At 32.2% G+C, this 26,806-nt stretch overlaps 3 protein-coding genes across 9 annotated transcripts; 2 read left to right on the top strand and 1 right to left on the bottom strand.

The window, feature by feature from the left end:
- The first annotated feature begins 2,061 nt into the window (after positions 1 to 2,061).
- Positions 2,062 to 7,105, top strand: LOC114191976 (Leucine-rich repeat (LRR) family protein). Its single transcript, XM_028081458.2, has 8 exons — positions 2,062 to 2,858; positions 3,476 to 3,927; positions 4,687 to 4,822; positions 4,926 to 4,997; positions 5,081 to 5,149; positions 5,417 to 5,488; positions 6,461 to 6,532; positions 6,616 to 7,105. The coding sequence occupies exons 1-8, from the start codon at positions 2,242 to 2,244 to the stop codon at positions 6,653 to 6,655; spliced, it is 1,530 nt and encodes a 509-aa protein (XP_027937259.1). The 5' UTR covers positions 2,062 to 2,241; the 3' UTR covers positions 6,656 to 7,105.
- A 1,516-nt stretch (positions 7,106 to 8,621) lies between these two features.
- Positions 8,622 to 10,569, bottom strand: LOC114190255 (uncharacterized). The gene has a single exon (XM_028079066.2). It carries the CDS (start codon positions 9,623 to 9,625, stop codon positions 8,867 to 8,869), a length of 759 nt encoding a protein of 252 aa, XP_027934867.1. The 5' UTR covers positions 9,626 to 10,569; the 3' UTR covers positions 8,622 to 8,866.
- A 6,245-nt stretch (positions 10,570 to 16,814) lies between these two features.
- LOC114190873 (cyclin-T1-5-like) lies at positions 16,815 to 24,353 on the top strand. 7 transcript variants are annotated; one of them, XR_014983922.1, is made up of 9 exons: positions 16,815 to 17,040; positions 17,623 to 18,181; positions 18,573 to 18,654; positions 18,903 to 19,037; positions 19,322 to 19,497; positions 19,938 to 23,324; positions 23,419 to 23,469; positions 23,576 to 23,721; positions 23,915 to 24,353. XR_014983922.1 is itself a non-coding variant. In XM_028079937.2 (7 exons), the coding sequence occupies exons 2-7, from the start codon at positions 17,628 to 17,630 to the stop codon at positions 23,944 to 23,946; spliced, it is 1,125 nt and encodes a 374-aa protein (XP_027935738.1). In that variant the 5' UTR covers positions 16,815 to 17,040; positions 17,623 to 17,627; the 3' UTR covers positions 23,947 to 24,353. The 7 variants fall into 7 exon arrangements, 1 of the variants encoding a protein (XP_027935738.1); XR_003605869.2 differs by lacking the exon at positions 23,419 to 23,469; XR_003605868.2 differs by having other exon boundaries at positions 23,419 to 23,721.
- The last annotated feature ends 2,453 nt before the right edge of the window (positions 24,354 to 26,806 follow it).

The raw sequence follows: 26,806 nt of genomic DNA, 5'->3' as shown, positions 1-26,806 counted from the left end.
AAACGTTTCGGATTATACTATCCAAAACACACAAAAAAATATTTTTTTTTTACTTAGATTATACGGTTCAAAATAAAAATAATTATACTTTTACTTTTTGAATTATACGATTCAAAGTATAAAATTTAAATTTACATTTTGAATTGTAGAAAAATATGTAATGATCTTACATTTTGTATTATAATTAGGGGTGTCAAAATGATCCAAAGTGACTCACAAGGGTTGGTTCATCACAAGTTGAGCTAAAAAAATGTTAGTTCAACCCGGCTTACTTTTGTTGTGAGTCAGAAATTTTGTAATCTGACTTATTTCGGGTTGGTGTGTTACTAACTCACTTGTATTTTCTTCATTGTAATTTATTTTATATATTTATTACATTATAATGAGAGCGAATTAACTAAAAATATTCAAATATTACAGAACAACATTCTTGTATTTAACAATATGAAATTATGAACCTATATAATTAGAAGTAGTAAATAATTATAACAAAAAAAATGTTGATGGATTAAGTAGGTCAACCCACCTTCAGCTCCTGAGTTATATGAGTTGAATTCAGTTCAACCCACTTTTTAAAGAAGTGAAATTTTCTCAACCCAACTCGGCTCGAACCTGTGGTGAGCCGGATTGACTTATGGGTTGAACCCATTTTGATATCTCTATATAAAATTTAGTATGTAAAGTCAATATTACATTAATGGTTGATAATTGATATTATTTTGTTTTGTTTTTTTTATCTTTTATAGTTATTTTATTATTATCTTTTTAGATATTTTAGATTTTATTTAATAAATTTTAAAAAATAAGTATTTGGTTTACATATTTAATAATTTTTAAATAAATGAAAATATAAAAAAAATTTAAGAAAATTATCAACATAATTTTATTGTCAAGAGGAGGAAATATTTATAAAATTGATTATATAATATCAATTATAAAACTACGTGCCTAATCCAATGTGAGCTACTCCTCTAGTAAAGATCCTTTCACCCAACAAATTGAGTATAACTTGTCTAACTAGTAAGTCATTTAAAGAGATGTGAGCTTCAAAAATCTATAAATAAAATATTTGACAAAGGTCAAAATCCTTATGAAAAATATTACAATAATATAAAGAATATAAGAATTGATTATGGAAAATGTGAAATGTAAGTTTTGAATTCCATAATCCAAAATATATTTAAAAAATAATGCAGTAAGGATTTTGTAATTCAGAATATATTTTTAGATTCAAAATTAGATTTCACATTATAATCAAAATATAAATTTTACTTTCAATTATACAATCTTAAATAAACGCAATAGAGGCCAAGGAAGTGTGGCTTCTCACACACGATGAAGTCAATGGAAGTCCACAAGAGATAAATCTGAAATGAAATTTTAAATAATTTTTTAATAAGGGACAATTAAGTCACTTGAACAAAACTGTGAATGGACTAAGAAAACATTGGGAAATCCATTTCATTCAATGAGTTTTTTTTTTTTTTCATTGAATGTACTAAAATACACTTTTATTGAAAGTTATTGTGTACTTTTTTTCACAACTGGCATTAACATTAAAAACCTTTACTTTTTTACAAACTACTTCAATGATAAATTAAATTGTATACTTTTCATAATTTTCTATTGTTTATGTGCTTTCTGTGTATTAAATATAGGAATGGAGTCCTATAATTCACAATAGCAGCCATATTCGCTATCAATATTATCTCAAAGAAAATATCTGGCTAAAAAAATAGTAATTCTACAATTTTACTCTATTGCCGGCACTGCACATGCGCACGACATCATTGGACCTTTAATTTGAACACATCAATAATCAATTCAGTAAAGAAATTCCTTCTCTCCGTGGCTTAATTACATTGTCAAGATCATTTTGACATCTTCAGACTCTAATAAAAATGATATGAAAAGAAATTTTAAATGTGTCTGTTTGAGTGAAAGAGAAAGAGTCAACGGCATCCCACTAATGTTTTGTTTGTGTATCTACTCCAACAAAACAACTAGAGTAGTGGTGTCTGACCGGTAAACTTTGTTTCCCGCGTTATCATTACCCGTTCCAACCAATAACCAATAACCAATCGATATTCATATTCTTTTCTTCTCCATTCTTCTGTGTTTTCTTTCCTACCACTCCAACTCCAACTCCAAGACCCTTTCAAATTCCACCATCATCACATCACAATCTTAACTAACCACCTCATTCATTTCATTTTTCTCATTCCAACCACTTCAACCACCATGTCCCTCTTTCTCTTTCTCCTTCTCCTTCTCCTCTTCCTCCCCTTCTCCCTCTCCCAAGCGCCTCCCAGAGGTCTACTCATAAACTGCGGGGCCCAATCGGGGGCCCAATTCGATGACCGCACGTGGCTCCCCGATTGGGGCTTCGTCTCTTCGGGCTCGCCCAAAACCCTCACCTCCCCCGTTCTCATCCCCACCCTGCAAACCCTTCGCTCCTTCCCTCGCCAAGTCAAGAAGCACTGCTACAATGTTCCCACGTACCGCGGCGCAAAGTACTTGGTGCGTACCACCTACTTCTACGGCGGAGTCAACGGCGCCGATCACCCTTCGCCACCCGTCTTTGACCAGATCCTCGATGGGACCCTCTGGAGCGTGGTCAACACCACTGCAGATTACGCCAACGGAAACTCCACCTTCTACGAAGGCGTTTTCATGGCCCAGGGGAAGATCATCAACTTCTGCATCGGTTCCAATACTTACACCGATTCTGACCCCTTTATCTCTGCTTTGGAATTCTTGATTCTCGAGGATTCTCTCTACAATACCACGGACTTCAACAGCTTTGGCCTTGCATTGTTTGCGCGCCACAGTTTTGGATCCTCCGGACCACCCATTCGGTTTGTTTATCCTTTTTCATTGCCCTCACTGTTCAAACCCAGTGCCTTTTGTAGCTCTGTTCATTTAGTGTTTTTTTTTTTTTAATTAAGTTAATGTTGAGTTTTTCTTTTCTTTTCTCTTTTCTCTGTCGTGAGAAAAGAGAGTAACCTTTATGATAGGGTTGCAATGCAACTTTTAAGGCAGCTAAGGAAGCTTATGGATTAAATTCCGAACTGAATTTGACTTTTTCTTATGAATTTAATTAGAATTCAAATTTAATGAAAATGTAATTGTTTATTGTAAAATTATCCAGTTACAAATGAAAATGGTAATTAAGAGATTTTTTTTATACCCTGAAAAGTGGAGCCGTTTCTTAACTTGATAATTGAAAGAAATTTACAATATCTGATAAATTTAGGAGTTTTGGTGCAGTTAGTTCATGACGAGAACTCATTCATCCAAAACTATTTGAACCAAAACCTCTAAATTTATCAGGTAGCATATGGACTCTCATTAATTAAACTATTTTCATATATAAATAATCACTGATAATGTGTTGGACTCTTCCATTTTTATTCTGAAAGCATTATTTCCCTGGTCTCTGATGCAGAATTGTGGGTTTTTTGTTGTTGTTCAGGTATCCTGATGATCAGTTTGACCGTATATGGGTGCCTTTTGAGCAGAGTAGTTCTGCCAAAGCAAGCACCCACAATGTTTCTGTTTATGGTTTTTGGAATCTTCCACCTGCAAAAATATTCGAGACGCACATAGGATCTGAACAATTGGAGTCCTTGGAACTGAGATGGCCTACAGCGCTACTTCCAAGCTCTAAATACTACATCGCACTATACTTTGCTGACAACACTGTTGGATCAAGAGTTTTTAACATAAGCGTAAATGGCATTACTTATTACCATAATTTGATTGTGATCCCATCAGGCACTGTTGTATTTGCCAGCCAGTGGCCTCTTTCTGGTCCTACTACAATAACTTTGACCCCTGTTGCAAGTTCAACCCGGGGCCCCTTAATCAATGCCGGTGAAGTTTTTTATCTGCTGCCACTTAAAGGAAGAACTTCAACTCGAGATGGTATAGCTTTTGATTTCATGTTTTTTTCTTAACTCCGGGTCATTTCTGAAACGCTTGACATTATTTCTTCGCCAACAAGAAAATACAAGTTTCTAAGCACGGGATGGAAACTATGTTCCTCCAGTGCCACTGTCTAGCAATATATATCCTAAGGTCTTTTATGTCACTAATCAAAATTGCAAATCTTAAAATGACTTTATATGAACAACGGTCTCATATTAAGATACAGTTGACTAAAGTTCTAGAGAAAAAGGATTAGAGGAGTTTGGCTTTGCACTTTTTTTTTAAGAGAGAAGGGAGGAGAATTTTTTTGAAGAGACGAGTTAAGGAATGATAGAGCTACGAATTTTTTTATGAATGATGGGAATAATTGAAGATCAGCATCGTATAGATCAGTATACTGTCACTGTAATTGTATTTTTCATTGTCATGCTTGCACCAGCTTAGTAAGAAAGATTTTGAAATTGGACAAATTTGTAGTGAGAAGTGTAATGAATGCCATTACTGCTCGACAATTACCACTATTTTAACCCGAGTTGTTTTCCCTATCACATATCAAAGAGAAATTCTCAATCCTTTTTCTGGGGGTGAGGGTTTGATGGTAGCATGCCACTGGCGGCCCAAAAAAAACAGGACATGCTCCTGGTTAACTGGTTATTCTTTATTTGAAGTCCCAACATTTTCATCATAGTTTGTAGTGCTTTAGTACGTTAATTGTGGACATGCAAGGTTTGTAAAAGGGTAACTTTCTTTTGACAGTTATTGCGTTGGAAAAAGTAAAAGACAGCCTTCAAAATCCACCCCTGGATTGGAATGGTGATCCCTGTATGCCTCAGCAGTATTCATGGACTGGCATCACATGCTCTGAAGGACCACGTATCCGTGTAGTGACTTTGTAAGATCAGACTTGAGTTGTTATAGCACATGGTATCCTGTCCTTTCAGTCCTATTGTGCTGTGTGAATGAATAGCTTACTTATGGTTTCCTGTTTTGTTCAGAAACTTGACAAGCATGGATCTTTCTGGATCTTTATCGCCCTCTGTTGCCAATATGACAGCTCTGACTAACATGTAGGCTCTTTAGTTTACTATTTCACTTTATGAAATTTAGTATTTCAAAATTTATGATCAGTAAATCATTGCCTTTCTTGCAGCTGGCTTGGGAATAACAGTTTAACGGGGCAGATTCCTGACCTCAGTTCACTAAAGATGTTAGAAACACTGTAAGTTTTTACTTGGCGTGTGTGTGTATTTTAAGTGTGACATGATAGTTTATCTTTTAGCATATGGTTTATCTCATCACTGCCTGTAGCTAGTCTACCATTTTTCATTTAATGGAAACAAACATATTTTTGCAAGTTATTTTTATCATAAAGCAACTCATGTAGTCGTGTTCTGAAGCAACTTCCACCATCGAAATGTTTGAAATCCAAGAAAACTTCAATGTATTCATGGAGCTCAGTATTTGCATATTGTTATTTTATTTTTAGGCACTTGGAAGACAATCAATTCAGTGGAGAAATTCCCTCATCCTTAGGGAACATCAGCAGCTTGCAAGAAGTGTAAGTTGTACCCTATTCTAGATTTACCAGAGGTTACAAGCAAATTGTGTGTGTGTTTTTTTTTCTATTTGAATACGTGAAAATTTTCCCTACAAGCTGCCTCCTTTTTCCAGTTACGTTTTGATGCGTTCAGTTATGTCTAGAAAATTAAGTCAACCTGTAAAACTATATTGATTATGACCCTTATGGGTATAGTTATATAAGTAATCTGTGCTCATTATTTTGTGATGCTTGATTAGATTGGTAAGAATCAGAACAGAAATTTACTCAAAGCTAAGTGAGTTTTGGCTCTGGCCTGATAAATAAGCACGCCGAGGAAAAAAAAGTGATTTTTTGACGTCTATTGAAGAAATAAGAGACTTGATTGTTCAATCCTCGGATACTTTGATTTCGATCAATCTATGAAATTTCACTTACAAGGAGACTTTAGTTTATTAATATTTGTAGACTAAAGAATTCGAGTTTTTTTATCTTTAGTACTTGGTTAATTGCAGTTATGCCTGACTACTTCTTTCATGCACCTCTAGCTATCATTGCGATTAGAAATTATATTTGCAACTCATGTCCTGGAGAATTTAAAAGATTTGTTTCACTACAATTATTTTCCGTCTACACTGTGCCACTCCAATTTTACCATCCCTGGCCCCCCATGCACCTCATCAAATTACAACTTTTTACTTTCTTGTTGGAAAAATTTTATTTCTCATGATCGAATGCTGAAATTAGCGCGAGGATAACTTGGAGTGAGGGAGTGATTACCAAGCAATACTGTAGTGTCCTTTTAAACAAAATAGGATTTGCTTATACAGTGACACAAGCTTAGTAGTATTGCTCATGTACTTGCTATTTGTAAATTATGTATCTTTGAATTCTGGCGGTCATTCCCTCTTAAGATCTGCGAGTTACTCTTCAATTCCATATTTGTTTTATGCTAACTGATGATTCCCCCCCCCCACCGCCATTTTGTTGCAGATTTTTACAGAACAATAATTTGACTGGTCCAATTCCAGCAAATCTCATTGGAAAACCAGGACTGAATGTCAGGTAAGTAAAGACCTATCTTTTCTTATTGTCAGCATCAACCACAGTTGTTGTTTTACTGACATGTACTTATTTATTACCAACAGAACTTCTGGAAATAATTTCTTATCCCCTCCGGCATCTTGAGTGATTTTATTTCCTTCCAATGTAAAGATGACGACTATTCTGATTTTTCAAGAAATGTTTATTCTTTTACTGCTTAAGAAGAGTATTCTGATTCTCTGGTGGAAGCTCTTCTTTGTCAACTCATCAACTGAAGATCAAACTTCATCTCAGCCTTCCCTTGCTGGAGGAGGACATACGGATTTCTGGTATTAACTTGGAGTGTACTTTCAGATTGGTCAGTCGTTTCAGTCTCAGTTCCTTTCAAAATGGAATGTTATTTGAAATTGTATCATACAAATCCTTGTATAGTAATTATTCATTAGTTTATTCAAAATTTTGGTTTTGCTTTTTCTTGTTTTTCATAACTTGTTTTGTCTATTTTCATACTTCTGTGATTTGTATCATGCTCTGATATTAGAGTAATTACCGTGTCTTGTATTTTTACCTGACATAAAAGCAGTTGTTCGTGCATATTGTGCCTTTTTTTTTTATTTAAGAGCATAATTTTTTGTTTATCGATTTTTAGCCAACGTGAGATTTGAATCTTAACATTTCTCTTATGGCCTGTTTACTCGAAAATATAATCATAAATTTATAAAAAGACGATACTTGAGAATTGGGTGCGAGAAAAAGTGACGGAAAGATTTTGTTTCCCCTTGCATGATAATGAGGAACAAATCACTTTAAACCAACTTTCACATTATAAGAATGATAGGAGGTGAAATAACTTTTTGTATTCCCAAATTAACTTTTTGTTTTCACGTTTCAATCTTTACTTTATGTATGGTCCAGGTGAAATGTGAAACCCGATTTTTACTTATTTCGGTGGGGGTAGCTTCATAAGTTATGCTGCTTGGCTTTCATTTAGAATTTTATAAATTCATTTTTTGAATCCAAACACTTAATTTAATTTCATAGATGTTTAATATGTTTTTAAAAAAGTCGAATGAACATACAAAGTTAAAATGCGATGATTTTACAGGGTTAATATTTTTCTAGTTACATAAGAAGAAAATACTGATAATATATAAATTAGTCACAGAGAATGAGAGTCGTGTTCTCTAAATTGTATATTCGAATTTATATAGTTGTAGATATGTCCTTTTTGCATATTATTTCTTTTTCTTGTTTTTATATTAACTATCCAATCACTTAAAAGTGTTTCAATTTCATATTCACATTAATCTAAGTACATGTTTGTTGCATCATCTAAGATTATATAAAAATACTAGACAATATTATTTTAGATAAATAATCTTACATTAAAAAATTGATTATAAATTGAAACTTAAATTTTAGTAGAAATAAATTTTTTAAGGAGTTTTAAGTTAAATAAAATCCTTCTATAGTATTTTTACTACTAGTTAATTATTAAAATATAAAAAATAAACATATTTAATCGTATTTAAAACAAAGTTTAGAAAATCATATTTATTATAAATCAATTTTATACAGTCTTATAAAAAATAATGACACATTTTTTTTATCAGCATAATCACACACTTATTGAGCAGAATCTAAATTAGTTGAGTAATATCCAAATATCCAGCGTGGGGTGTGATTCATGAAGGTATATTTGATTTGAAGCCCAAAATCAGATTTATGAAGGCGTAACCATCGCCTTCTTTTCAGTGGAACTTGGTTGGTTCCACTACCATTACTGCAATTCAGCGTTCCTAGTATTCAAAAGATTATTGTTTAATCTGCTTCTGAAGTAGAAATTCTGACACTTGTCCCTGAAGGAATTCAAATATTGCTGAACGTGGTGTGAATCTTTAGAAGCGAACACTGATATTTCTCTCCCTCTTGTTTTCTCTTTATTTTTATTCAGAAAAAATGTATTATTTTAGCAGTGCATAATAATTGCTTGCGTTGATCGATCGATGAGATGTATGTGGCTGACAGGTGCCCATGTGGGACTCGCAAGTTGAGGAACCCTGCATCTTACTGCATCTCACTGCAACTCACTGTCTCGTTACTCTTCATCAATCAAAACTACCGATGCCATTGCCAACCCAGGCCAAAATAATGCACAATCCAATGATTATACGAGTCAGAATTTACATTGTAATTTCTCAGATCCACCCAAATTAACACCTAATCTACCATGGCAACATCATTTGTTGGAACAAATATAAGAAATAACCAAAACCAAAACCAAAAACAAACTTATTCCAAAGGATAGAAACTAAATAAATAAACATAGGCGTGGTGGCATGCAACATCTCTGGTTTACCTCTCTAATTTTCCTTTCTTAAGTGGGAAAAGAGGGGGCAAGGCACTGCTTTTCACCTGTGTGCAAATTGGCACGTTAATCATCGGTCTAATTCTAATAGTAGCTGACCTTGTTCTCTCCAACCCTTTCTTTACCCTCTTCACTTGCTGCTCTTTGTTGTTATTCCTTGACCCTTCTTTCCCTTCTTTCGCAGCTACATCACCCAGTGAGCTTGCGGAAGAGGAAGAAGACGAGGAAGAAGAAGAGGGTGACAAAGAAGAAGCACGTTGCTTCTTCAACCTCAACAACTCTTTCCAAAGAACGGTGCACTTTGGTGGCCTTGGAGATGGGTCATCGTCTACAAACCAATTTACTCTACTACTATTACTACTACTATCTTCTTTGTTGTTGCTCACCACTGCCTCCTCTTCTAACTCCTCTTCCTCCTCCTCCTCTCCCTCCTTGCTTTTCAGACTGATCTTGCTCAGCTTCTCTAGGTGCTGCATCTGCCAAAAGGGTAGGAGCTTCCCTTCAAAGAAAAGCTCATCAGCAGTTAACACTGTGTTGTTGTTGCTCATGTTGTTTGAAAGGAACTCAAACTCGGCACCATTCCTCGCTCTCTCACGTTCCTTCTCTTGATCTTTCTCGTACTCAGCGTTTGGACTGATGGAGATGAAGTTGTTCTCGTCCAAGAACTCTGCTGAGAAAGATATTCTAGGACTTGAAGGTGCATCACTAGATCTGGGGTTGCCATCAATAGGTTCAAGGGAAACCATAGTTTTTTTTTTTTTTTTGGAGAGTACGGAGAGTGAGATTGTATGTGGACTTGTTGGCAACTGATGAGGTTTGTGCTCTTAGGCTCTACTCTAGCATATGCATGAGAAATGAGAGATTTTTAAAGGGGGAGAAGAGTGCTTTAATGTTGCTTTTCATTTTTAATCTCTCTTCTTTTAACTGTCAGGACGGTGAGATTATAATAATCAAATGGTCTGGTAAACCCGAAACAAATGATTTAAGGTTCTGTTTAGAATATAGGGACAGCACATGGACGCCTTGGGAAGTAAAAGACAAAAGCTTTTCATTGGCAATTCTTTGCATGCAAGCCTCAACCCCCGTGTCTGCATGCTTTAATATTTTTTTGAATATGTGTGTCTGAGTGAGTGGTTTAAATTTAATTATTACTTTTTACCATTTTACTTTCCCATTCCATTGATAGAGGGAAAGGAGTATATATTTTTCAATGGAGGGTGTTATGTTATGCTGTCAAGTATCATAAATTTTTTTTGGCGTGCTGTGGTCTTTAATCTGCTTAAATAAAATAATGCAGGACTTGCACACTCCTAAATAGATTTGGTGTGGTCAGTGTCACTTGAAAGTTCAAATATAGATCAAGCAAGAAGATATTGGTGGGGTTAGAAGTTGAACAAGAAGTCTAAAATTCAAATGCTTGAAATTTCAGAAGAATTAGTTTGGCATAAGAGATGTTTGAAACATTGGATTCCCTTAACTGCTAAAAAGGAAAATAAAACTGAAAAGGCTTGAAAATAAAATGACAACTCCATGTGATTACATGAATGAATATGGTAAAGATTTTGAAGTGAACATATGTAGGCCTTTTTCTTTTAGATTGTTTAGTAATGGTTTGTGCAGTACAGAAGATGAAACACAAAAGACAGAAGGGGATGAAATTATTTGAAGTTATATTAAGGCTTGACAAATAAGCTTAAGGATCCTGATGACACATATATTACAATTAAAGTGCTTGGTCAAAGAAAGATAGGATTGTTATTTTGACTCCACCTGCATGCAGGGACTTAACATGGAGGAGTCCCAAGCATGTGGGCACATGAGAGTAGTTTCTGAGCATGTGACAACTGGGGTTAAAGATTGAAGAGATATGAAGGAAATGACCAAGTCACCCTCCAAATAAGTTGGTCACAGCTGGTTGAGTTTGTGATTTTTTGAATGTGCAAATGAGTTTATTGTCCTAATCAGAGGAAATCAAGAGTTAAGCTCTTGAAAAAGCTTCCCTTAAGATTTGGGCAGGCTCTTATTAATTCCTGACAGCTAATGAACATTGGGGTAAATCTTTCAATTATTACACATTGGCTTCTTTTGTTTATAAGTACATTATCCTTGGGCATTCTGTGGTCCTGCCGTGGACTATTATTGAAGCGATCGACAATAATGTTAAGTGACAGCAGTGTGAAAAAATACAAAAGACTTAAACATGTGATTTCTCATTAATTTAAAGTGCTAATTATGCAGATCCTTACCCAAAGCAGAGACTTGTGCCAAATTCAAGGACACTTAATACTTCACCTTTTCTAACACGTCCACATCCTGAGATTTCACATTTCACCAATTAGTGCATGGCTTTGGATTGTTCTAACATTTAATGTTCAAAGTATTTTATCCATAAATCGTGAGCAACATGGCATGTTTTCAAGCTCCTCGAGTGATTATCCTCAACAACTGAACTCCCACTACACTTTACAGTTCAAGTTTCTTTGTAGTGCCAGCAATTTCTTTATCTCCTTTTACAGTTCTGCAGAAAGACCAAGAAGGGAATAGTAAGAGCCCTCTAACCATCAAGTGTAAAGATTAGTGCTTCTCGGCACCTTGACCTGTATCATTCAAGTGGGGCCCTTCAGAATTGATATGCATGTACTATCCAACATCGTCAGTAACAGACAAGAGTAAAGAGTTATGTAACAAGAACAAGAACTTAGTAGTAGTACCTTCCAATTCAGCATATATGGGATAGCCAGGCATGTGTTGCTTTGAGAGAAAGAGGGGCCACATATTTGTCTTGTTGGTGTGGAATTAACATGAAGAGGCTGAAATGTGAAACTAAAACTCGTTGCTCCGTGCACGTTTCAAGAGGAAAAAACATCTACAGTTTATACAGATTCAACACAAACATGGACACATACAGATTCCATGATTCCGAACTATGCAGCAACTCCTATACAGAAAAAAGGAGATTCACTGAAAACACAAACACGTAATGATTCTAAACCACGCAATTTTTTTTAGAGACCAATAGATTAGTCAGAGACATGGACACTTAATGATTCTAAACTATATAATAATTTCTGCAATGATACACAAGCCAATGTGACTACACTGTTCTAGGAGAAAGGGACCTTAGACCAATAAGACCATTGTATTAAATTAAAGAGGATTCATGTCCATCACAGCTGTTATGAATAAAAGAGAAAAGAAACGAAGTAATGTTTCGATTTGACTACGACCCAAGTTATTGAGCTCATAATAAACTGAGCTGGCATGTTGTTTACTTTAAAAGCGAAAAATATAACCTTACTTTCTTAGCACAGGATTTGTCTTGATTGTTATTTCTGTTAATAAATTAAAATTAAGTGCTCCTCTCATGTATCTGTTTGATTAATTAGTGATTGTTGTAGGTTATGAATAATCTGCATAACTGTACTCTTTTGCCCTTCAGAAACAGGAGCAGAAAATGATTGGTCTGTACTTTTGTTGTCATAGCTGAAACAAGGAAAGGAAAAATGAGATAAAATGGAGCACTAAAGAATATTTAGTTGAAGACAGAGTTTCCTAATTTTTGAAATAAATAAGGATAGGTGGTGATTAAAATGTTTTAATTTAAGAATAATAGGGTGAGTTTTGATTGGGAGATTTTCCATGCAACTTGATTGGTACAAGTTAAGCTTCATGGTGAAGGTTGACTAGGGAGGAGTTAGGCTTGTTTGTTAGGAGTGTGTCACATAGCATACCACACCTTTCAATACTAATTCAAATCAACAAGAAGAGTCCTCGGGACAACAAATTAGGACTTCACTCATAACCTTTATACTTTTTATAAATATTTTCTTTTTTTATACTCCACTTTTACATCAAGGGTCCAACATATTCATTTCACGTGAAATTATATATTTATAATATGAATATTTCAATATTTATCTTAATAAAAGATGACATTTAGAGACGTTGGTTTTAACCCTAGTTATCTTTACTCTTTAAAGATTTTGAGCCGGTTTGACTTGGAAATTCTTTTATTTTTTTAAAATATGGATTAAACTAAACTCCACTCACCTATCTATAAATTAATTATGTTTAAACTGGATTAAAGTTGAGTTAACCCATAAATCACCACCAATAGCATTTTAGTAATATTTTTCTACCATTTTTTATAATTATTTACTACTTCTAATTATATAAATTTACAATTTAATCTTTTTAAATACTAGAATGATGTTTAAAAGTGTTTGAATAATTTGGATGTTTAATTTATTTATTTGGCAAGTTATATACAAATATAGGTTGATACTTTAATTTCAACTATTATTTTATAATAATATTTGGATAATTGGGTGAACACTTTAATTTTCTACCATAAAAAAAATTAAATTCGGTCAATCCACTTTTATTGTACTGTATAAATCGTAAAAATAAAACATTTATAAGTGAAACGGAATTACAAAATTTTTGAGTCAAAAAAATAAAATAGGTTAAATTGAATATTTTTTTTAGTAAAGTAAAAACATAAATCGTGAGTGTATATGTCATTGTAATGGTTTATTCAAAATAAATACTTGTATTATAAATGATAAACAAAATAGAAAATGTAGAAGAAAAATATATGAATATTTAGCTTAAATAAATAATATATTATTAGATGTGGAAGAATAAAGGTAAAGAAATACTAATAAATTTGGGACTTAAGATTTTGCTAGAATATTAAAGAACACTAAACGAACAGGAACAACATGAACAACTTACAAAAAGAAGTGAAAATTTTACGATTTCAAATAAGAGAAATAAAAGTTGAGTCTACTAAACTCGAAGAAAATTATATAATAAAACTACTACAGCTAGACAAAAGTTAACATGATGAAGTAGAGGAGTCAATAATAAGACTTTACGAAAACTGTCCAGGTACATTAGTTCTAATATAAAGATAGAATAGGAAGGAAAATTATATTATTACTCTTTATTTTTTACTTTCATCTTATTTTTTAATTTTTTAATGTGGTTTAGCATTAATTATTTAAAAAAAAAATAACAATGATATATTAACAATGACTCGCATTAAGTTATGTTAAAAAATAAAGGAAATGGGAGAAATAATATTATTATCCAAATAAAAATTATGATGGGCAGTGTTTGTAATGAGAAAAACTGTTACATAAACAATGTTATACTAACTAAAGACAACAACCAATAAATAATACTTGGAACCCCTTATTAACAAAAATATATCATCTTGAAGTTTTGGATCAATGAATTAAAATCAGAGATAATTTATTTTAATTTGTAAAACCTATTAAACAAAAAAGAAATCCAAAATACGAAAGATCTAGAAAAAAATTACTTTATAAATAAAATTGCCAACAAACTAAGTCAAAACCATGTTTTTCAAAGTAATAGATTCTTTATAAAATGACAATTAAATAAATAAGAAAACATTGAAAGTATATAGAAATAGAAGAGAGATTTATACAAGAAGTATGTGTAATGATTTAATTGTGTAATTCTAAGATCTAAAATAATATGAAATTTCGACTATAATCTCATAATAAAGGGTTTATGAATTGATTAACGAAAGTATATATTCTCTTCTGATGAGATTGGGTTTATTGATAAAAGCATGGACAAATTCTTACTGGCAACAACACCAAATAAAAAATTTAGTGAAAATAATAATTTATATAAACAACTGAATTTGGTAGAATCTAAGTCAAATGAAATTAAAAGTAAAATTTTCTCATTTTTTATGAAATATTTATAAAAAATTGGGAGAAATGATTGAGAGGACAAACAAAGTGGAGTTTAAAATAGTAAGGTTTGTACTTTTTAGAAGAAAGAAAAAAAGGAGAGGTTATGTTGATAATAAAAGTATAGGAAATGGAAGTGTAAAAATAAATTCAGTGCAAATAGCAAAAGGCTTAAATCTTTCGTACTTTGATTCGACTTTGGGCTTAGGCCCGTTCAATATAAACATACATGTGTGTACAAAATAATTGTCAAGCATCGTATTAACTGTTTGTTACGGTCCTGCATGCATTGAACGTTAAGTTAGAAAGATAAATAAAAATGAGATCAAAAGTTAACTACAAAATTTGCCGAATAATTGGGTACTAATTAAAAAAAACTGTTAAACTTACTTATTAATAAATACAAAAAGATTGCATTACAAATTTTCATATATATATATATATATATATATATATATATATATATATATATATATATATATATATATATATATATATATATATATATATATATATATATATATATATATATAATATTATGCATTTACTATTAATGTTATAGTATATTATACAGTACTGATATTTAAATTAAAACAAAGAAAGAAAACTATGTTTTAAAATAGATGTAACAGTTTCATTTAAGTTAATTAATATAATATTTAAAATATTATAATATTAAAAATAATAAATTGGATCTATTATTCATCATTATCAATGTGATTTGAAACTAAACTAATAAAATAAATATTGCAAATAAAATAATATTTAAAATAAAAATATAATATAAAAATATTTAAATAAAGTTTATTTCTGTCATGGTTAATGTCCTAGCAAAATTGAAAATAAGAAAATCTTACCTTATACACAAAAGTTAAAAATAACATCCAAATTAAAAGTCATAAGATATTACTAACCTGAAAAATAACTTACAATTGAACTTAATGTTTTATTGAGATATTTAATTTATATTTTCTTCAAATTGTTAATTAAGATCCTATTGTTAATTAAGAACCTGCAAATTACCATACATAAAAAAAAAAAGTTACATACACACTATGAAACAAATTGAAATGCATATAGAGTGGTTAAAACATAATACCTTGGTTATCTGATGATTTTACACATCCAAATTTGTTATATAATTATGACGAAATGCATATAGAGTTACATTGTGTCCTACCTCGGAGTTAATTGATGTTGTTTTATTAATACATTTTGTTATTGTTGTGTGAGGTTAAAGAAAGGTATTCAAATTATGATTTAACTATTTTGTATGATAAACCGATATTCAAGGAGAGTTATAGTGTGTTTGGATTTCAGTGGAGAAAAGTAAGTTTTTTTTCCGGTGAACGAAAAATCTAGTTGAACGAAAAAATATTTTGAAGTTGCTTTGAAATTTTAACAAGGTTTTGGACCGAATGAAAGGTAAAACACAAATGTTATTTATAATACAAAATGAATAGGGGTTTGAACTCCAAAATGGAAAACAAGCACACCCTTAGATATATACACAGTTGATTATTTATATTATTTTACCGTACATATAATATTTTAATGTTTGATGATGCATAATTAATCAAGTAAAAACTAATACATACGTTTTAATGAGATTTAACAAACCTAGATTAAATCACATAAGATATACACCACTTTCAACAAAAAGAAAAAAAAAACTTAAAAAAAAATAAAATTGTGAAATCTTTACAACTTTATCATGGTCAATAAAAGAATTTACTCACATTTAAACTCCTAACATATAATTAAGAAGAAACACAAATATATTCTTGCTTGCATTTTAATTATCCATTAATAGTGTTTTGTTTTGGAGGAATTGATGGTTTTTTTTTATTAATATCATTTTATATTGTTATTAACCGTTATTATTAATTTCCTAAATGCATTTTCATCATCATGCTTAAATGTTCATTTTAAATTATAGATTTCTTCAATACGAAGTTCATAATCTTATGGATTGTAGAATTAATGTATTTGTTACTCAAAACAGAAACAATACTATATAGTTGCATCAATATTTTGACAAAAAATTTATAGCCATATTAAATCATTTTAAGGTAAACAAGACAATTAAAATTACAGTTCTTTCTTACATATATAAATTTACAATTTGTCCAATATTAATATTAATATTAATATTAATACAATACAAATCTAAAAATATGAATATTTGCTAACAACGAAAGAAGTGTGTGCATCTAAGACCAAAGAAACATGGATCGGGCTGGGTTACCAACCAATCTGACCCAACTTTTAAAATGTGGATGATGCTTGCCGTCTTAGATAATTCTTCCTTGCTTTTTCAACTTCAAATACAAGCTATCTCCCATCTCATTGCTCCTTTTCAAAACCCTAATTCCTCTTTCCCTTCCAATTTCGTTTCACAAGATCGCCTTCGCTGCTCTTCCGTTCAGGTGTGCCTTTCAATTCTGTTCTTTCTCCCAGCCGATCACTTTGTTTCAATTTATGATTCTTCAATATCGACATCCTCGTTCCACCTGATCTGCCTGATGGATTTTTAGCTTCGAATTATGTGTTATTTGTTTTCAGTGGCTTCGGATATTTTGAATCGTAATTTTGTGTTCATTTTTCGGTTGTTTTAGAAAGATAATCTGGAATTTCAGTTCTTGATCTCCGAGTGTCTTGATTATCACAATTATGTCGCCATTTTCTATATCGGGAATATAGAAATGCTTAGATGGACGGTTTATTAATCGATATCAAATAATGTTTTGTTCCATAGGAATAATTGAGGTTTTATGGTTGAAATTTTAAAATTTAAAATTTTGTTATCTTTCTTTCTTAATTGAACATTAATTGTTGGTTGGTCTGGGATCAGATTGGAGTTTTATTGTAATCTGCGAGCAATATTCTGTTAAAACAACAAATGATCTGTTGGTGTTGTTTTCATTAACATTGATTATGTTAGGCTACAAATGAGTGGATTTTATGGTATGTCTTTCTTTTTTTTAAGGTCATTTGATTTGATTTCGCAGGAATTATGTCTTTTATGCGGAATCAAGCAGAGGATCGTAGTTTACATAGTGGTTACTGGTCCACCTATGATGAAAACAACTTTGGCCGCAACAATAGGAAAAGAAGTAGAAACAATTATCACACCAGGAGTTTTAATGTTTACAATGATAACCAGACAAAATTCGGAGACCATGGTTGTGCCTTCAATTTTTCCTTGGCCGATCATGCCAATTATCTTAGATATGATGCTGTTCCGTCATCTCTGAAAAGGAGGAAATATTCAGCCCCTGTGTGGCAAGAAAGCCACAGATACTATGTTCCACCCATGGTTCATGACATTATCCCTTCGTCCTGTAATTTTCAAGCTCCTCCTACAAGATCCGATGGTGATGCCTCTACATCTTCTGTTTTCAAGAACTGCTGCTCTATTTTTGAAGATGATAAGCCTGTCTTCATGTCAAGGGATGAGATTGATAGATACTCTCCATCTAGGAAAGACGGTATTGATGTACATCATGAGACACACTTGCGGTACTCCTATTGTGCTTTCCTTCAGAATCTTGGAATGCGTCTTGAGCTGTAAGAGTCAATTACTTGTCATATAGCCCACAATCATTGAGGGTGTAGCAGGCGAAAACTCGTCATTATTGTGATATACAAAAACATTTATAACCATTAGATTGAAATGACAAGTCAGATCGCTTGTTTAATTACAGTTATAGGTGAGGCTTTTAAACGATCACCTGAGATCTGTAGTTAAATAATCAATCTGAATACTTAATTTTAATCTAATGGTTATGATTAAATGTCATCAACTCACAATAACTACCAGTTCTGACCTGATATGTTCAGTATATATATTTAGAAAAAGAACATTGCTGCTCACATTAATGTAATATTTTAATTTGTGTATTTAATTCAATTAATTGATATTTGGCCAGCATAACATAACGCCATGTTCCTTTTGCAGGCCTCAAACCATAATTGGGACATCTATGGTTCTGTGCCACCGTTTTTTTGTTCGTCGATCTCATGCATGCCATGACAGATTTGTGAGTTTGTATTTGTCCTGATAGCTCTAAGTGCATGTTTTACTTTTCTTATGTGCTTCAATGAGGTCCGTGTCACCCATGAATATTTTTCTACAATTATAATTATAAATTCTTAGAAATTTTGTTATGGATTTGTATGTAGTTAGTGCTTGCTATTTTATTGAAATTGTGTAATGTTACTTACTGTTCCTTCAAGTTGCATCTCTGTTGCTAAGCTGATTTTCTATTAACTTTAATCTGTGCTGCAGTTGATTGCTACTGCTGCTCTTTTTCTTGCTGCAAAGTCAGAGGAAGCTCCACGCCCTTTGAATAATGTATTGAGAGCGTCCAGTGAAATTCTAAATAAACAAAATTTTGCTTTGTTCTCCTACCGGTTACCTGTTGTGAGTATAGTTCAAACTACCTGAAATCTCTTCTTTTTATTTTTACCTGTGGGAGACACGCAAACCAAATAATGGCCTGGCATCTATTAACTTTTATGTTGATATGCTTGATATTCACCATAAAGTAAAATTTTAGACAGTTATCAGAATTTTTAATGGAATATCGACTCAAATGTGTCAAAATTTCTTTTGGATAAATCCAATTTACCTTTTAGTTGAATACTAGTTAAATTGTTGTTGTAATTTTTATTTTATATGTTAACTTGATTTGAGTTGTTTCACAGGATTGGTTTGAACAGTATCGGGAAAGGGTGTTCGAGGCTGAACAGTTGATACTTACTACTCTGAATTTTGAACTCAATGTGCAACATCCGTATGCATCTCTCACATCTGTTCTTAACAAATTAGGTTTATCAAAGACTGTTATGGTGAATCTGGCATTAAACTTGGTCAGCGAAGGGTGAGTTTTCATACATTTTAGGCTTATATTTGATGGTTTCAGTGATGATGTTTGCTTATACCATTCATTTTTTGAGGACAAAACGTGGTTGGCTAAAATCAAATCTGTATGAAATGTTCTGAGCTGTTGGCTGATGTCCTCTTCAGGTATCCCATTTGTTGGTTTTGACTAGGTTACGATTATCTAACCGAGTGAATGAAATAAAAAACCTAGTGTAGGGAACAGGACATGGGGCCTTTGGGTGTTAAATCTCAACTCAAGCAATAGAATGTCTTGAGGTCTGGAGATCTAGTGGCTGAGGAAGATACCTTGGTGTCTCCCCTACTAAATTTTGGTTCCCAAATAGTGTTGATTCTCTCAATATTTTGCTTTAGCCCAACTTCTGTGTGTAGATATTCTGTCATGGAATATTGATTGTTTTGGCATCCATATAATTGCAGGATATTCACAAGATTAGCGTGCTGGCCTGTATGATATTCTTAGCTGGCGGATTGATATGCTGTTCATCAAAAGTTTTGTTTTACATCTGAAGTTGAACTGCTGATGTCTAATGGATTGCTTTACCTTGAATATGTCTCATCAACTTTTATTTTGGCTACCCAAGCTAGCCTCAAGAGCCCTATCCCACAACTCAGTTTTTCTGTCTAACCCTCAATACGTTGTAGCTTATGCTGATTCCCATCAGCCAAAGGGGCTCTCCATATTTTTTAGTAAAATGGGTGGAAAGAAAATAGTTAAGTGACATACAAACAATATGAAACTAACAAAAAGAAGACAGATAGAGAGAGGCAAGCAGAGTCTTGTCTTAAACGGTCTTATCATCTAAAGTTTTGTTTTACATCTGAAGTTGAACTGGTGATATCTAATGGATTGCTTTACCTAGAATATGTCTCATCAACTTTTATTTTGGCTACCCAAGCTAGCCACTAGAGTCCTACCCAACAACTCAGTTTTTCTCTGTAACCCTCAATACCTTGTAACTTATGCTGATTCCCAGTAGCCAAAGGGGCTCTCCATAATTTTTAGTGACATGGGTTGAAAGAAGATAATTTAAGTGACATACAATATGAAACTAACAAAGAGAAGACAGACAGAGAGAGGCAAACAGTCTTATATCATCAAAAGTTTAGTTTTACATCTGAAGTTGAACTACTGACGTCTGATGGATTGCTTTACCTTGAATATGCCTCATCAACTTTTATTTTGGCTACCCCACAACTCATTTTTTCTGTGTATCCTCAATACCTTGTAGCTTGGGTTGATTTCCATTAGCCAAAGGCCTCTCCATAATTTTTAGTAACATGGGTTGAAAGAAGATAATTAAGTGAAATACAATATGAAACTAACAAAAAGAAGAGAGATATTAAAGAAGAGAGACAGAGAGAGGCAAACAGTCTTGTCTTAAAAAGTGTAAAGAATATTTGTTCCGAACAAGTTTTGGTTCATGGTTACCCATTGATCATAATGAGGCTTTTCAACTAGAGTCAACTATTACGTGGAGGAAAATAGGGGTTTTCTACGCTGCTGTTTTATTTTTACTAAAGAGGGTTAGAGTGTTTTTGTCTACTCATTTTTTCTTGATTGAAAAAAAAAAAACTATTCCTTGGTCTATATATTGATTTGGGAGAAAACTGTTTCTAGGATAAATCTGCTGATAAAATTCTCTCTTTAGAAGTTTTTCCTTGTGGTCAGTTTAATTGCCAAATTTTGTATTTGTTAAAGTTTCTTAACCTCCCTCTCGTCTCCCACATTGAGTATTTTGGTCACTCCAATGGATTAGTTCAGTCACATGATTTTTCTTTTCCAGATGTTTTAAATTTGAATTTGTTCCATTTCCTACTTAAAAGATGTATACACTCTATCCAATAATTTGTTGATGTATCTGAAAGGTCGTACATTCTAAATGATTGGATGATATTGTTCAAATTTTTATATTGAGAACATATAAAATATATGTAAACCTTTGGTCTAATTTAAAAAGCTAATATGTTTTGTCAAAAGTTCAAATATCCTTGTTCATCTCTTACAGATCACTCTTTTAAATTTTTTTGTTTCCTTGTTCGTTGACATTAAGTCTGTAATGGGAAGGAAGTTTTTAAGATTTATCTTACTTTCATTTGAAATAGTTTTTTTTTTTTTTTTTTTTTTTTTTCATTTTTCAAACTCAATTTTTAGCTGACCCCTACCTAGTGGAATCTGGCTTTATTGTTATGTTAAAATTGTGAAAATTCACTGTAGTGATATTTTTAGTTTTAACAGTAATAGGGATGAATTGATATTTGGGCAATGTTACTCATGGTTTTTTTTTTGTGTTCTTCCTGTGTGCTAAACACTTGCCCTTTGTCTAGTGAAGGAGAAACGGTGGAGAGGAGAGAAATAGGTGAGAAATAAAAAAGAGAAAGTGTTTTAGTAAACTTGAATTGAGAGAAGAGAGAGAAGTAAGGGGTGGCATTTACTATTATTTTTATTGGATTTCTCACCTATTTATCTCTTTCCTATTTTTCTATACTAGACACCTTCATTTACCTCTACTTACTCATTTCTGTTCACCTTTGGTTGCTGGTGACTTTCTGTGATTACTTGATGCTAGTTTGTCTCTCTCCTAGTTACTGAAGGTGGCTCGCACTTTGCTTTTATTCTTCATATTATTTGGCATGTAGTGATCAGCCTCAGTTTTAAAATGTTAATGATTGGAGAGGGTGCTCTTTATCATACTTTAAATAGCTCATCATCTTCATGAAATATGAATACTAATGGTACCAGGTGTTATCTATTGGTGTGGTCAGCCTGCTATATTTTCAATTGATTTTGTAACGAGCTTTTGCTTCCAGTTGAGTTAAACAGCTCAACTGTTTTCGTGACTTGAAAACGTTTCTTGGATGGGTGGGGGTTGTAGACAGTGGCTCTCACTGTATGCTTCTTTTGTCTGAAGGAAGTTTTGTACTAGTTCTATGGTTTGGTCCTAGCAGCCCCTCTTACCCTTTCTCCAATTTGATTTACAATTAATACCTGCATTGATAGAAAGCTATGCACAACTAGTGTGAAAATTATAATATACTCCATCTCCTCTGCTCAACCATGAAGGACAAGGAAGATTTGAGAAAAAGTTTTTCTTTTTCTCGTACTCCTTTTATCCCTGTTGTACTACAAAGGGGATAGCTGGTCTCAGGTGGTTGTGATGTGTAGTGGTTCTATGCAGCCTAAACCCATTCCCTACCGTCTCAGGTCTCACAATAATAACCTTCCACTTTTTGCAGCAAATTGAAGTGCTGGAACATGAGACATTTTTGTACATAATGATCAAACTTTGTACTTCTTTGTGCCTTAAATGTATGCCAACTTTGATGTGAAAATAGAGTAACTTTTGTACTAAAATGACAATTAGCTGTCTGCTTCGATTCTCTCTTCGCAGAATGTTTTTGTTTTATGTTTTGTAGTGATTTTTAAACTTCTAATTTTACACCTGCAACATGGACAACAATTGGATTTTGTTCTATAGCTTGTTAAATAAGTTTGCATTCATTGTAAACATTCCAATGAGCATGGTAGCAACAAGGCTCTCCAGGTCAAAATATTGAGGAGATATGGCATTAGCTTTGAAAGATTCAGTTGTTTGTAATATGCAGCACAGCACACCATGCATACTTTCTCATTTTAGTTGCATAATATTTCTGGAGCTTAGAGCCCCACGGCAGAGTTGGGCCTGGAAGTCTGATAAATTCTCTAGATGAGTATAAGATATTGGTATAGTTTGGTTATACTCTTATCAGCAATCCTGCACAGATTCTTGGAATTGTATGCTTCCTGAGTTGCTGCTTTTCTAGTTGGTAAGGAAAAGTTAATAAATTTTTGTTTTCCTCTTGGTATGAATGTTGAATATTATTTGAATTATCTAGTTCATATTACTGCTCATTCTAATAGCTGACATGATCTGTCATGGTGGGAACATATGCTAAGTTGGTGCCTCGGATGGTTAGTTTGACTATTTATGTATTATCTCTATTTGCGTTGAACAATACTCTGGCTGTACTGGTGCCTATCTTGTATGGTCTATTGAAGATGGGAATTTGTTTTGCAGGCTTCGGAGTTCTCTGTGGCTTCAATTTAAACCCCATCATATTGCTGCTGGAGCTGCATATCTTGCTGCCAAGTTTTTGAACATTGATCTCACTGCTTATCAGAACATCTGGCAAGAGTTTCAGACAACACCAACCATTCTTCAAGGTAATCTGCACCCACTTCACTTTTCTAGTTTTCATCAAGAAAGATTATTAGATTTAATGTTCTGTTTCGAAATGATTGGTTCAGGATAGCAATAGACAAGTGCAGTACAAGCAGGGCAATTTTTATTAAGATAGTCGTGTAATTTGGATATTCCTTTATTAGTTATTAATATTGGTTTTCTCATTGATGCCAGATATCTCCCAGCAACTAATGGAGCTCTTCTGAAAGTATTGCAGAACTAGATTATGGCATCCTTCCTATTAGAGTAAATTTTGAATATATAATTCAAAATGTCGTATACTCCGAAGGGCGAGGTACAGATCATTATGTGTAGGAGCTTCGACATATATTTTGGTGAGATAGAAGAATGGTGGGTGTGACCTAAGGATTTTTAAGTTTGGCCGACTTCTCTGAATCCTCTGCTAAAGTCTTGAGCATGATTTGCGTTCAATTCTGTTGATGCCTTGTGAATGTCAAGTCGAGTTTAGTCAATGAAGAATCTATCGATGAAAGTACACAGATTTCTAACTTTGTATGTGCAACAAATGCAAATTAGTTCGGAGGTTAAATTTATCGTTGGTTGCCCCTTACCCTGGTTTTATGTTATGAAAGAAAGTCATTTGATATCTGCAGTTACGGTTAATGTTGGTGGTTACAGAGATTGGGTTAAGTTTTCTGAGCTCTTGGCACATAAAGGAATATCACCGGATCTTTGCGGAATTGTTTTGTAACCCTCTGCATATTATGTTGCGGACCATCTTCGTCATTTGCAGCCACAGATACCGTTCATTCAGCAGCTAAAAAATAGTTACGGCATTCCTAGTGTCCAGAGCCTAATATTCGTGCAGGTATTTTACACCAGTCTGTTAAGTAGTTTAGGCCAAAAAAAATTTCTTGGTTAAAATAGGTTTAAAAATACTACAAAAAAGAAATGCAAGTTCAACAACATATTAATTCGGAACATCAAACTCGATAAGAAAACAAAGTCCAACAAAAAGTATAAGAAATTTATAATCGGATTCTGCTTAGACTAAATTGTGTTTATGCGAATTTTCTCGCCTCAATAAGCAGCAAAGGTGAATTAGACCAAGTCATTTTGCAAAGCGAGATCTAAGATTTAAATGAAGGGAATGGATTTTGTGAAAAGGATTTTGGCGTTGGTGTTAGGTTCGAAATATTTGAAAGAGGAGTGATATAATATGGTCAACGGACTAGCTTGCAGAATCGCAATAAAAAGTGACAGATTGAGTATTGTTAAGAAGTTTAAGTTCTCTCTGTAAAATCTAACATTACTTGTATAGTCAACAATAGAACGTTTATATAGTTTGTATTGATTTAAATCTCTAGTCGGAAACATTAATATAATATATCATGTGTTTTTTTCAAGCAAGTTGTTCATAGTGTTTGTTATCTAGTCTATCCAAAATATTGTGCACATTTCTTCTTTTGTCCTATCAAAGTTATTTTTATTTTCAATACATTTGGATTTAAAAAAAAATTTAGGAATTATAAAATTTAAATATTACTTTTTTTTAAGAAATAGATTCTTAGAATTTTTTATTTTTACTAATTTAATTAAATAAAAATAAGTTATTAAAATTTTACTTCTTAATAAAAATAGTAAAAAATAAATAACTTTTATGCGAGTTGTGGATTGGCCTGTGAACTCACGGACCAAACATATAGGGGATGGGTCAGATAGTAAGTTCACATTTTTTTGCAGGTCAAATGCATAAGATATAAAGGGTGGGTCAGATAATAAATTTGCAATTTTTGCTGGTCAAATGCGGACGGACCAAATCTAGATGGACCGGTCCGCATTCTTATTTATAGTAGTCTTTTCAAATATTGAAAAGTTCGCAAATTTTAAATATGTATACTCTTTTATTTTAAAATAAAACAAAAATTAGAGCATGACATTTTACTAATTCTGTGTTTTCATTGGCTGTGTTTTCCCACCATTTTTAATTAAGTTCAATTACTATGCTAAACAAAAATGGACTGATACGAGCACGATGGTTCTTAATCTCATATCTTATACTTTGAAATAAAATTAAGTATTTTTTCACATATTTTATTTTAGTAACTAAATTAAATTTATGAAAGTTACAATATAAGTCTCATTATTTATTTAAGTTGAGAAATATGATTTTAATAAATGTTTATAAATAAATTTAGAGTACTTTATTTTTAATCTATTTTTTTCATCTCTTTAAATTTATATTTTCTAGTCTTTTTTTTAAGTCAAGACTATTAATTTATCCTTTTACTATTATTCTCATATTTGAATAGATCCGGATAAATTAAATCAAGAGATCAAAATCTAAATTTGGATAAAAAAAATTGTCCTTTATAATTTTTTTAAGAATATATAAGGACTATCCATCCGAAAACATCAATAGAAAATTAAAGTTTTCAAATTAACATCTCAAAACTCAACAATATGTCTTCATATAGAAACAATAAATTAAAATATAAAGAGTGAAGGAAAAACCAAATCAAAATTCATGTAGATTAAAAGAATTTAAACTCTGACAAACCATACCTATTTACAGAGAAATCCTGACAAACACAACCTGAAACCACATATGAATTAGAATTTATAATTATTTTCAAACAAAAAGACTAATTGATAAACTCTAGTTATTGTAAAAATCAATTGACGATTTCTAAACAATTATTCCTGTACATGATTTTAAAGATATTGTAAAAGTAAGAATATAATAGAAAAACATGTTATTAAAATTCTAAGAAAACATAAGCGTTTGTTAAGCCAAAATTCATATCGTAGAAACTTGATAAACTTCAAATGAATCTTCCAAAATCTCCAAAAAAAAAAAAAGTCTGTTTAGTCTTTTTTTTTTTTTCCAGAGAATCAGAATTCTATTGCTCAATGATAAAACTTAATCATAGAATGCTAGTTTTTAGATTTAAAAAACTATGGGGATACAATTATTCAATTATATTAATTTCTTGATAAATTATGTTTTTAATCAACTATATTAATGATCTGTATTTAATCAATTAGATTAATTATCTAATTAATTAATATCTCAGTTTTTTTAGTTAATTTTTCAAAACTTTG

This window comes from Vigna unguiculata, chromosome 7 (genome assembly GCF_037176805.1).
Source record: "Vigna unguiculata cultivar grain cowpea cultivar isolate G323 ecotype 2 chromosome 7, ASM3717680v1, whole genome shotgun sequence".
NCBI lineage: Eukaryota > Viridiplantae > Streptophyta > Magnoliopsida > Fabales > Fabaceae > Vigna > Vigna unguiculata.
The sequence above is the reverse complement of the archived record's forward strand: the minus strand, read 5'-3'. Positions and strand labels throughout refer to the sequence as shown.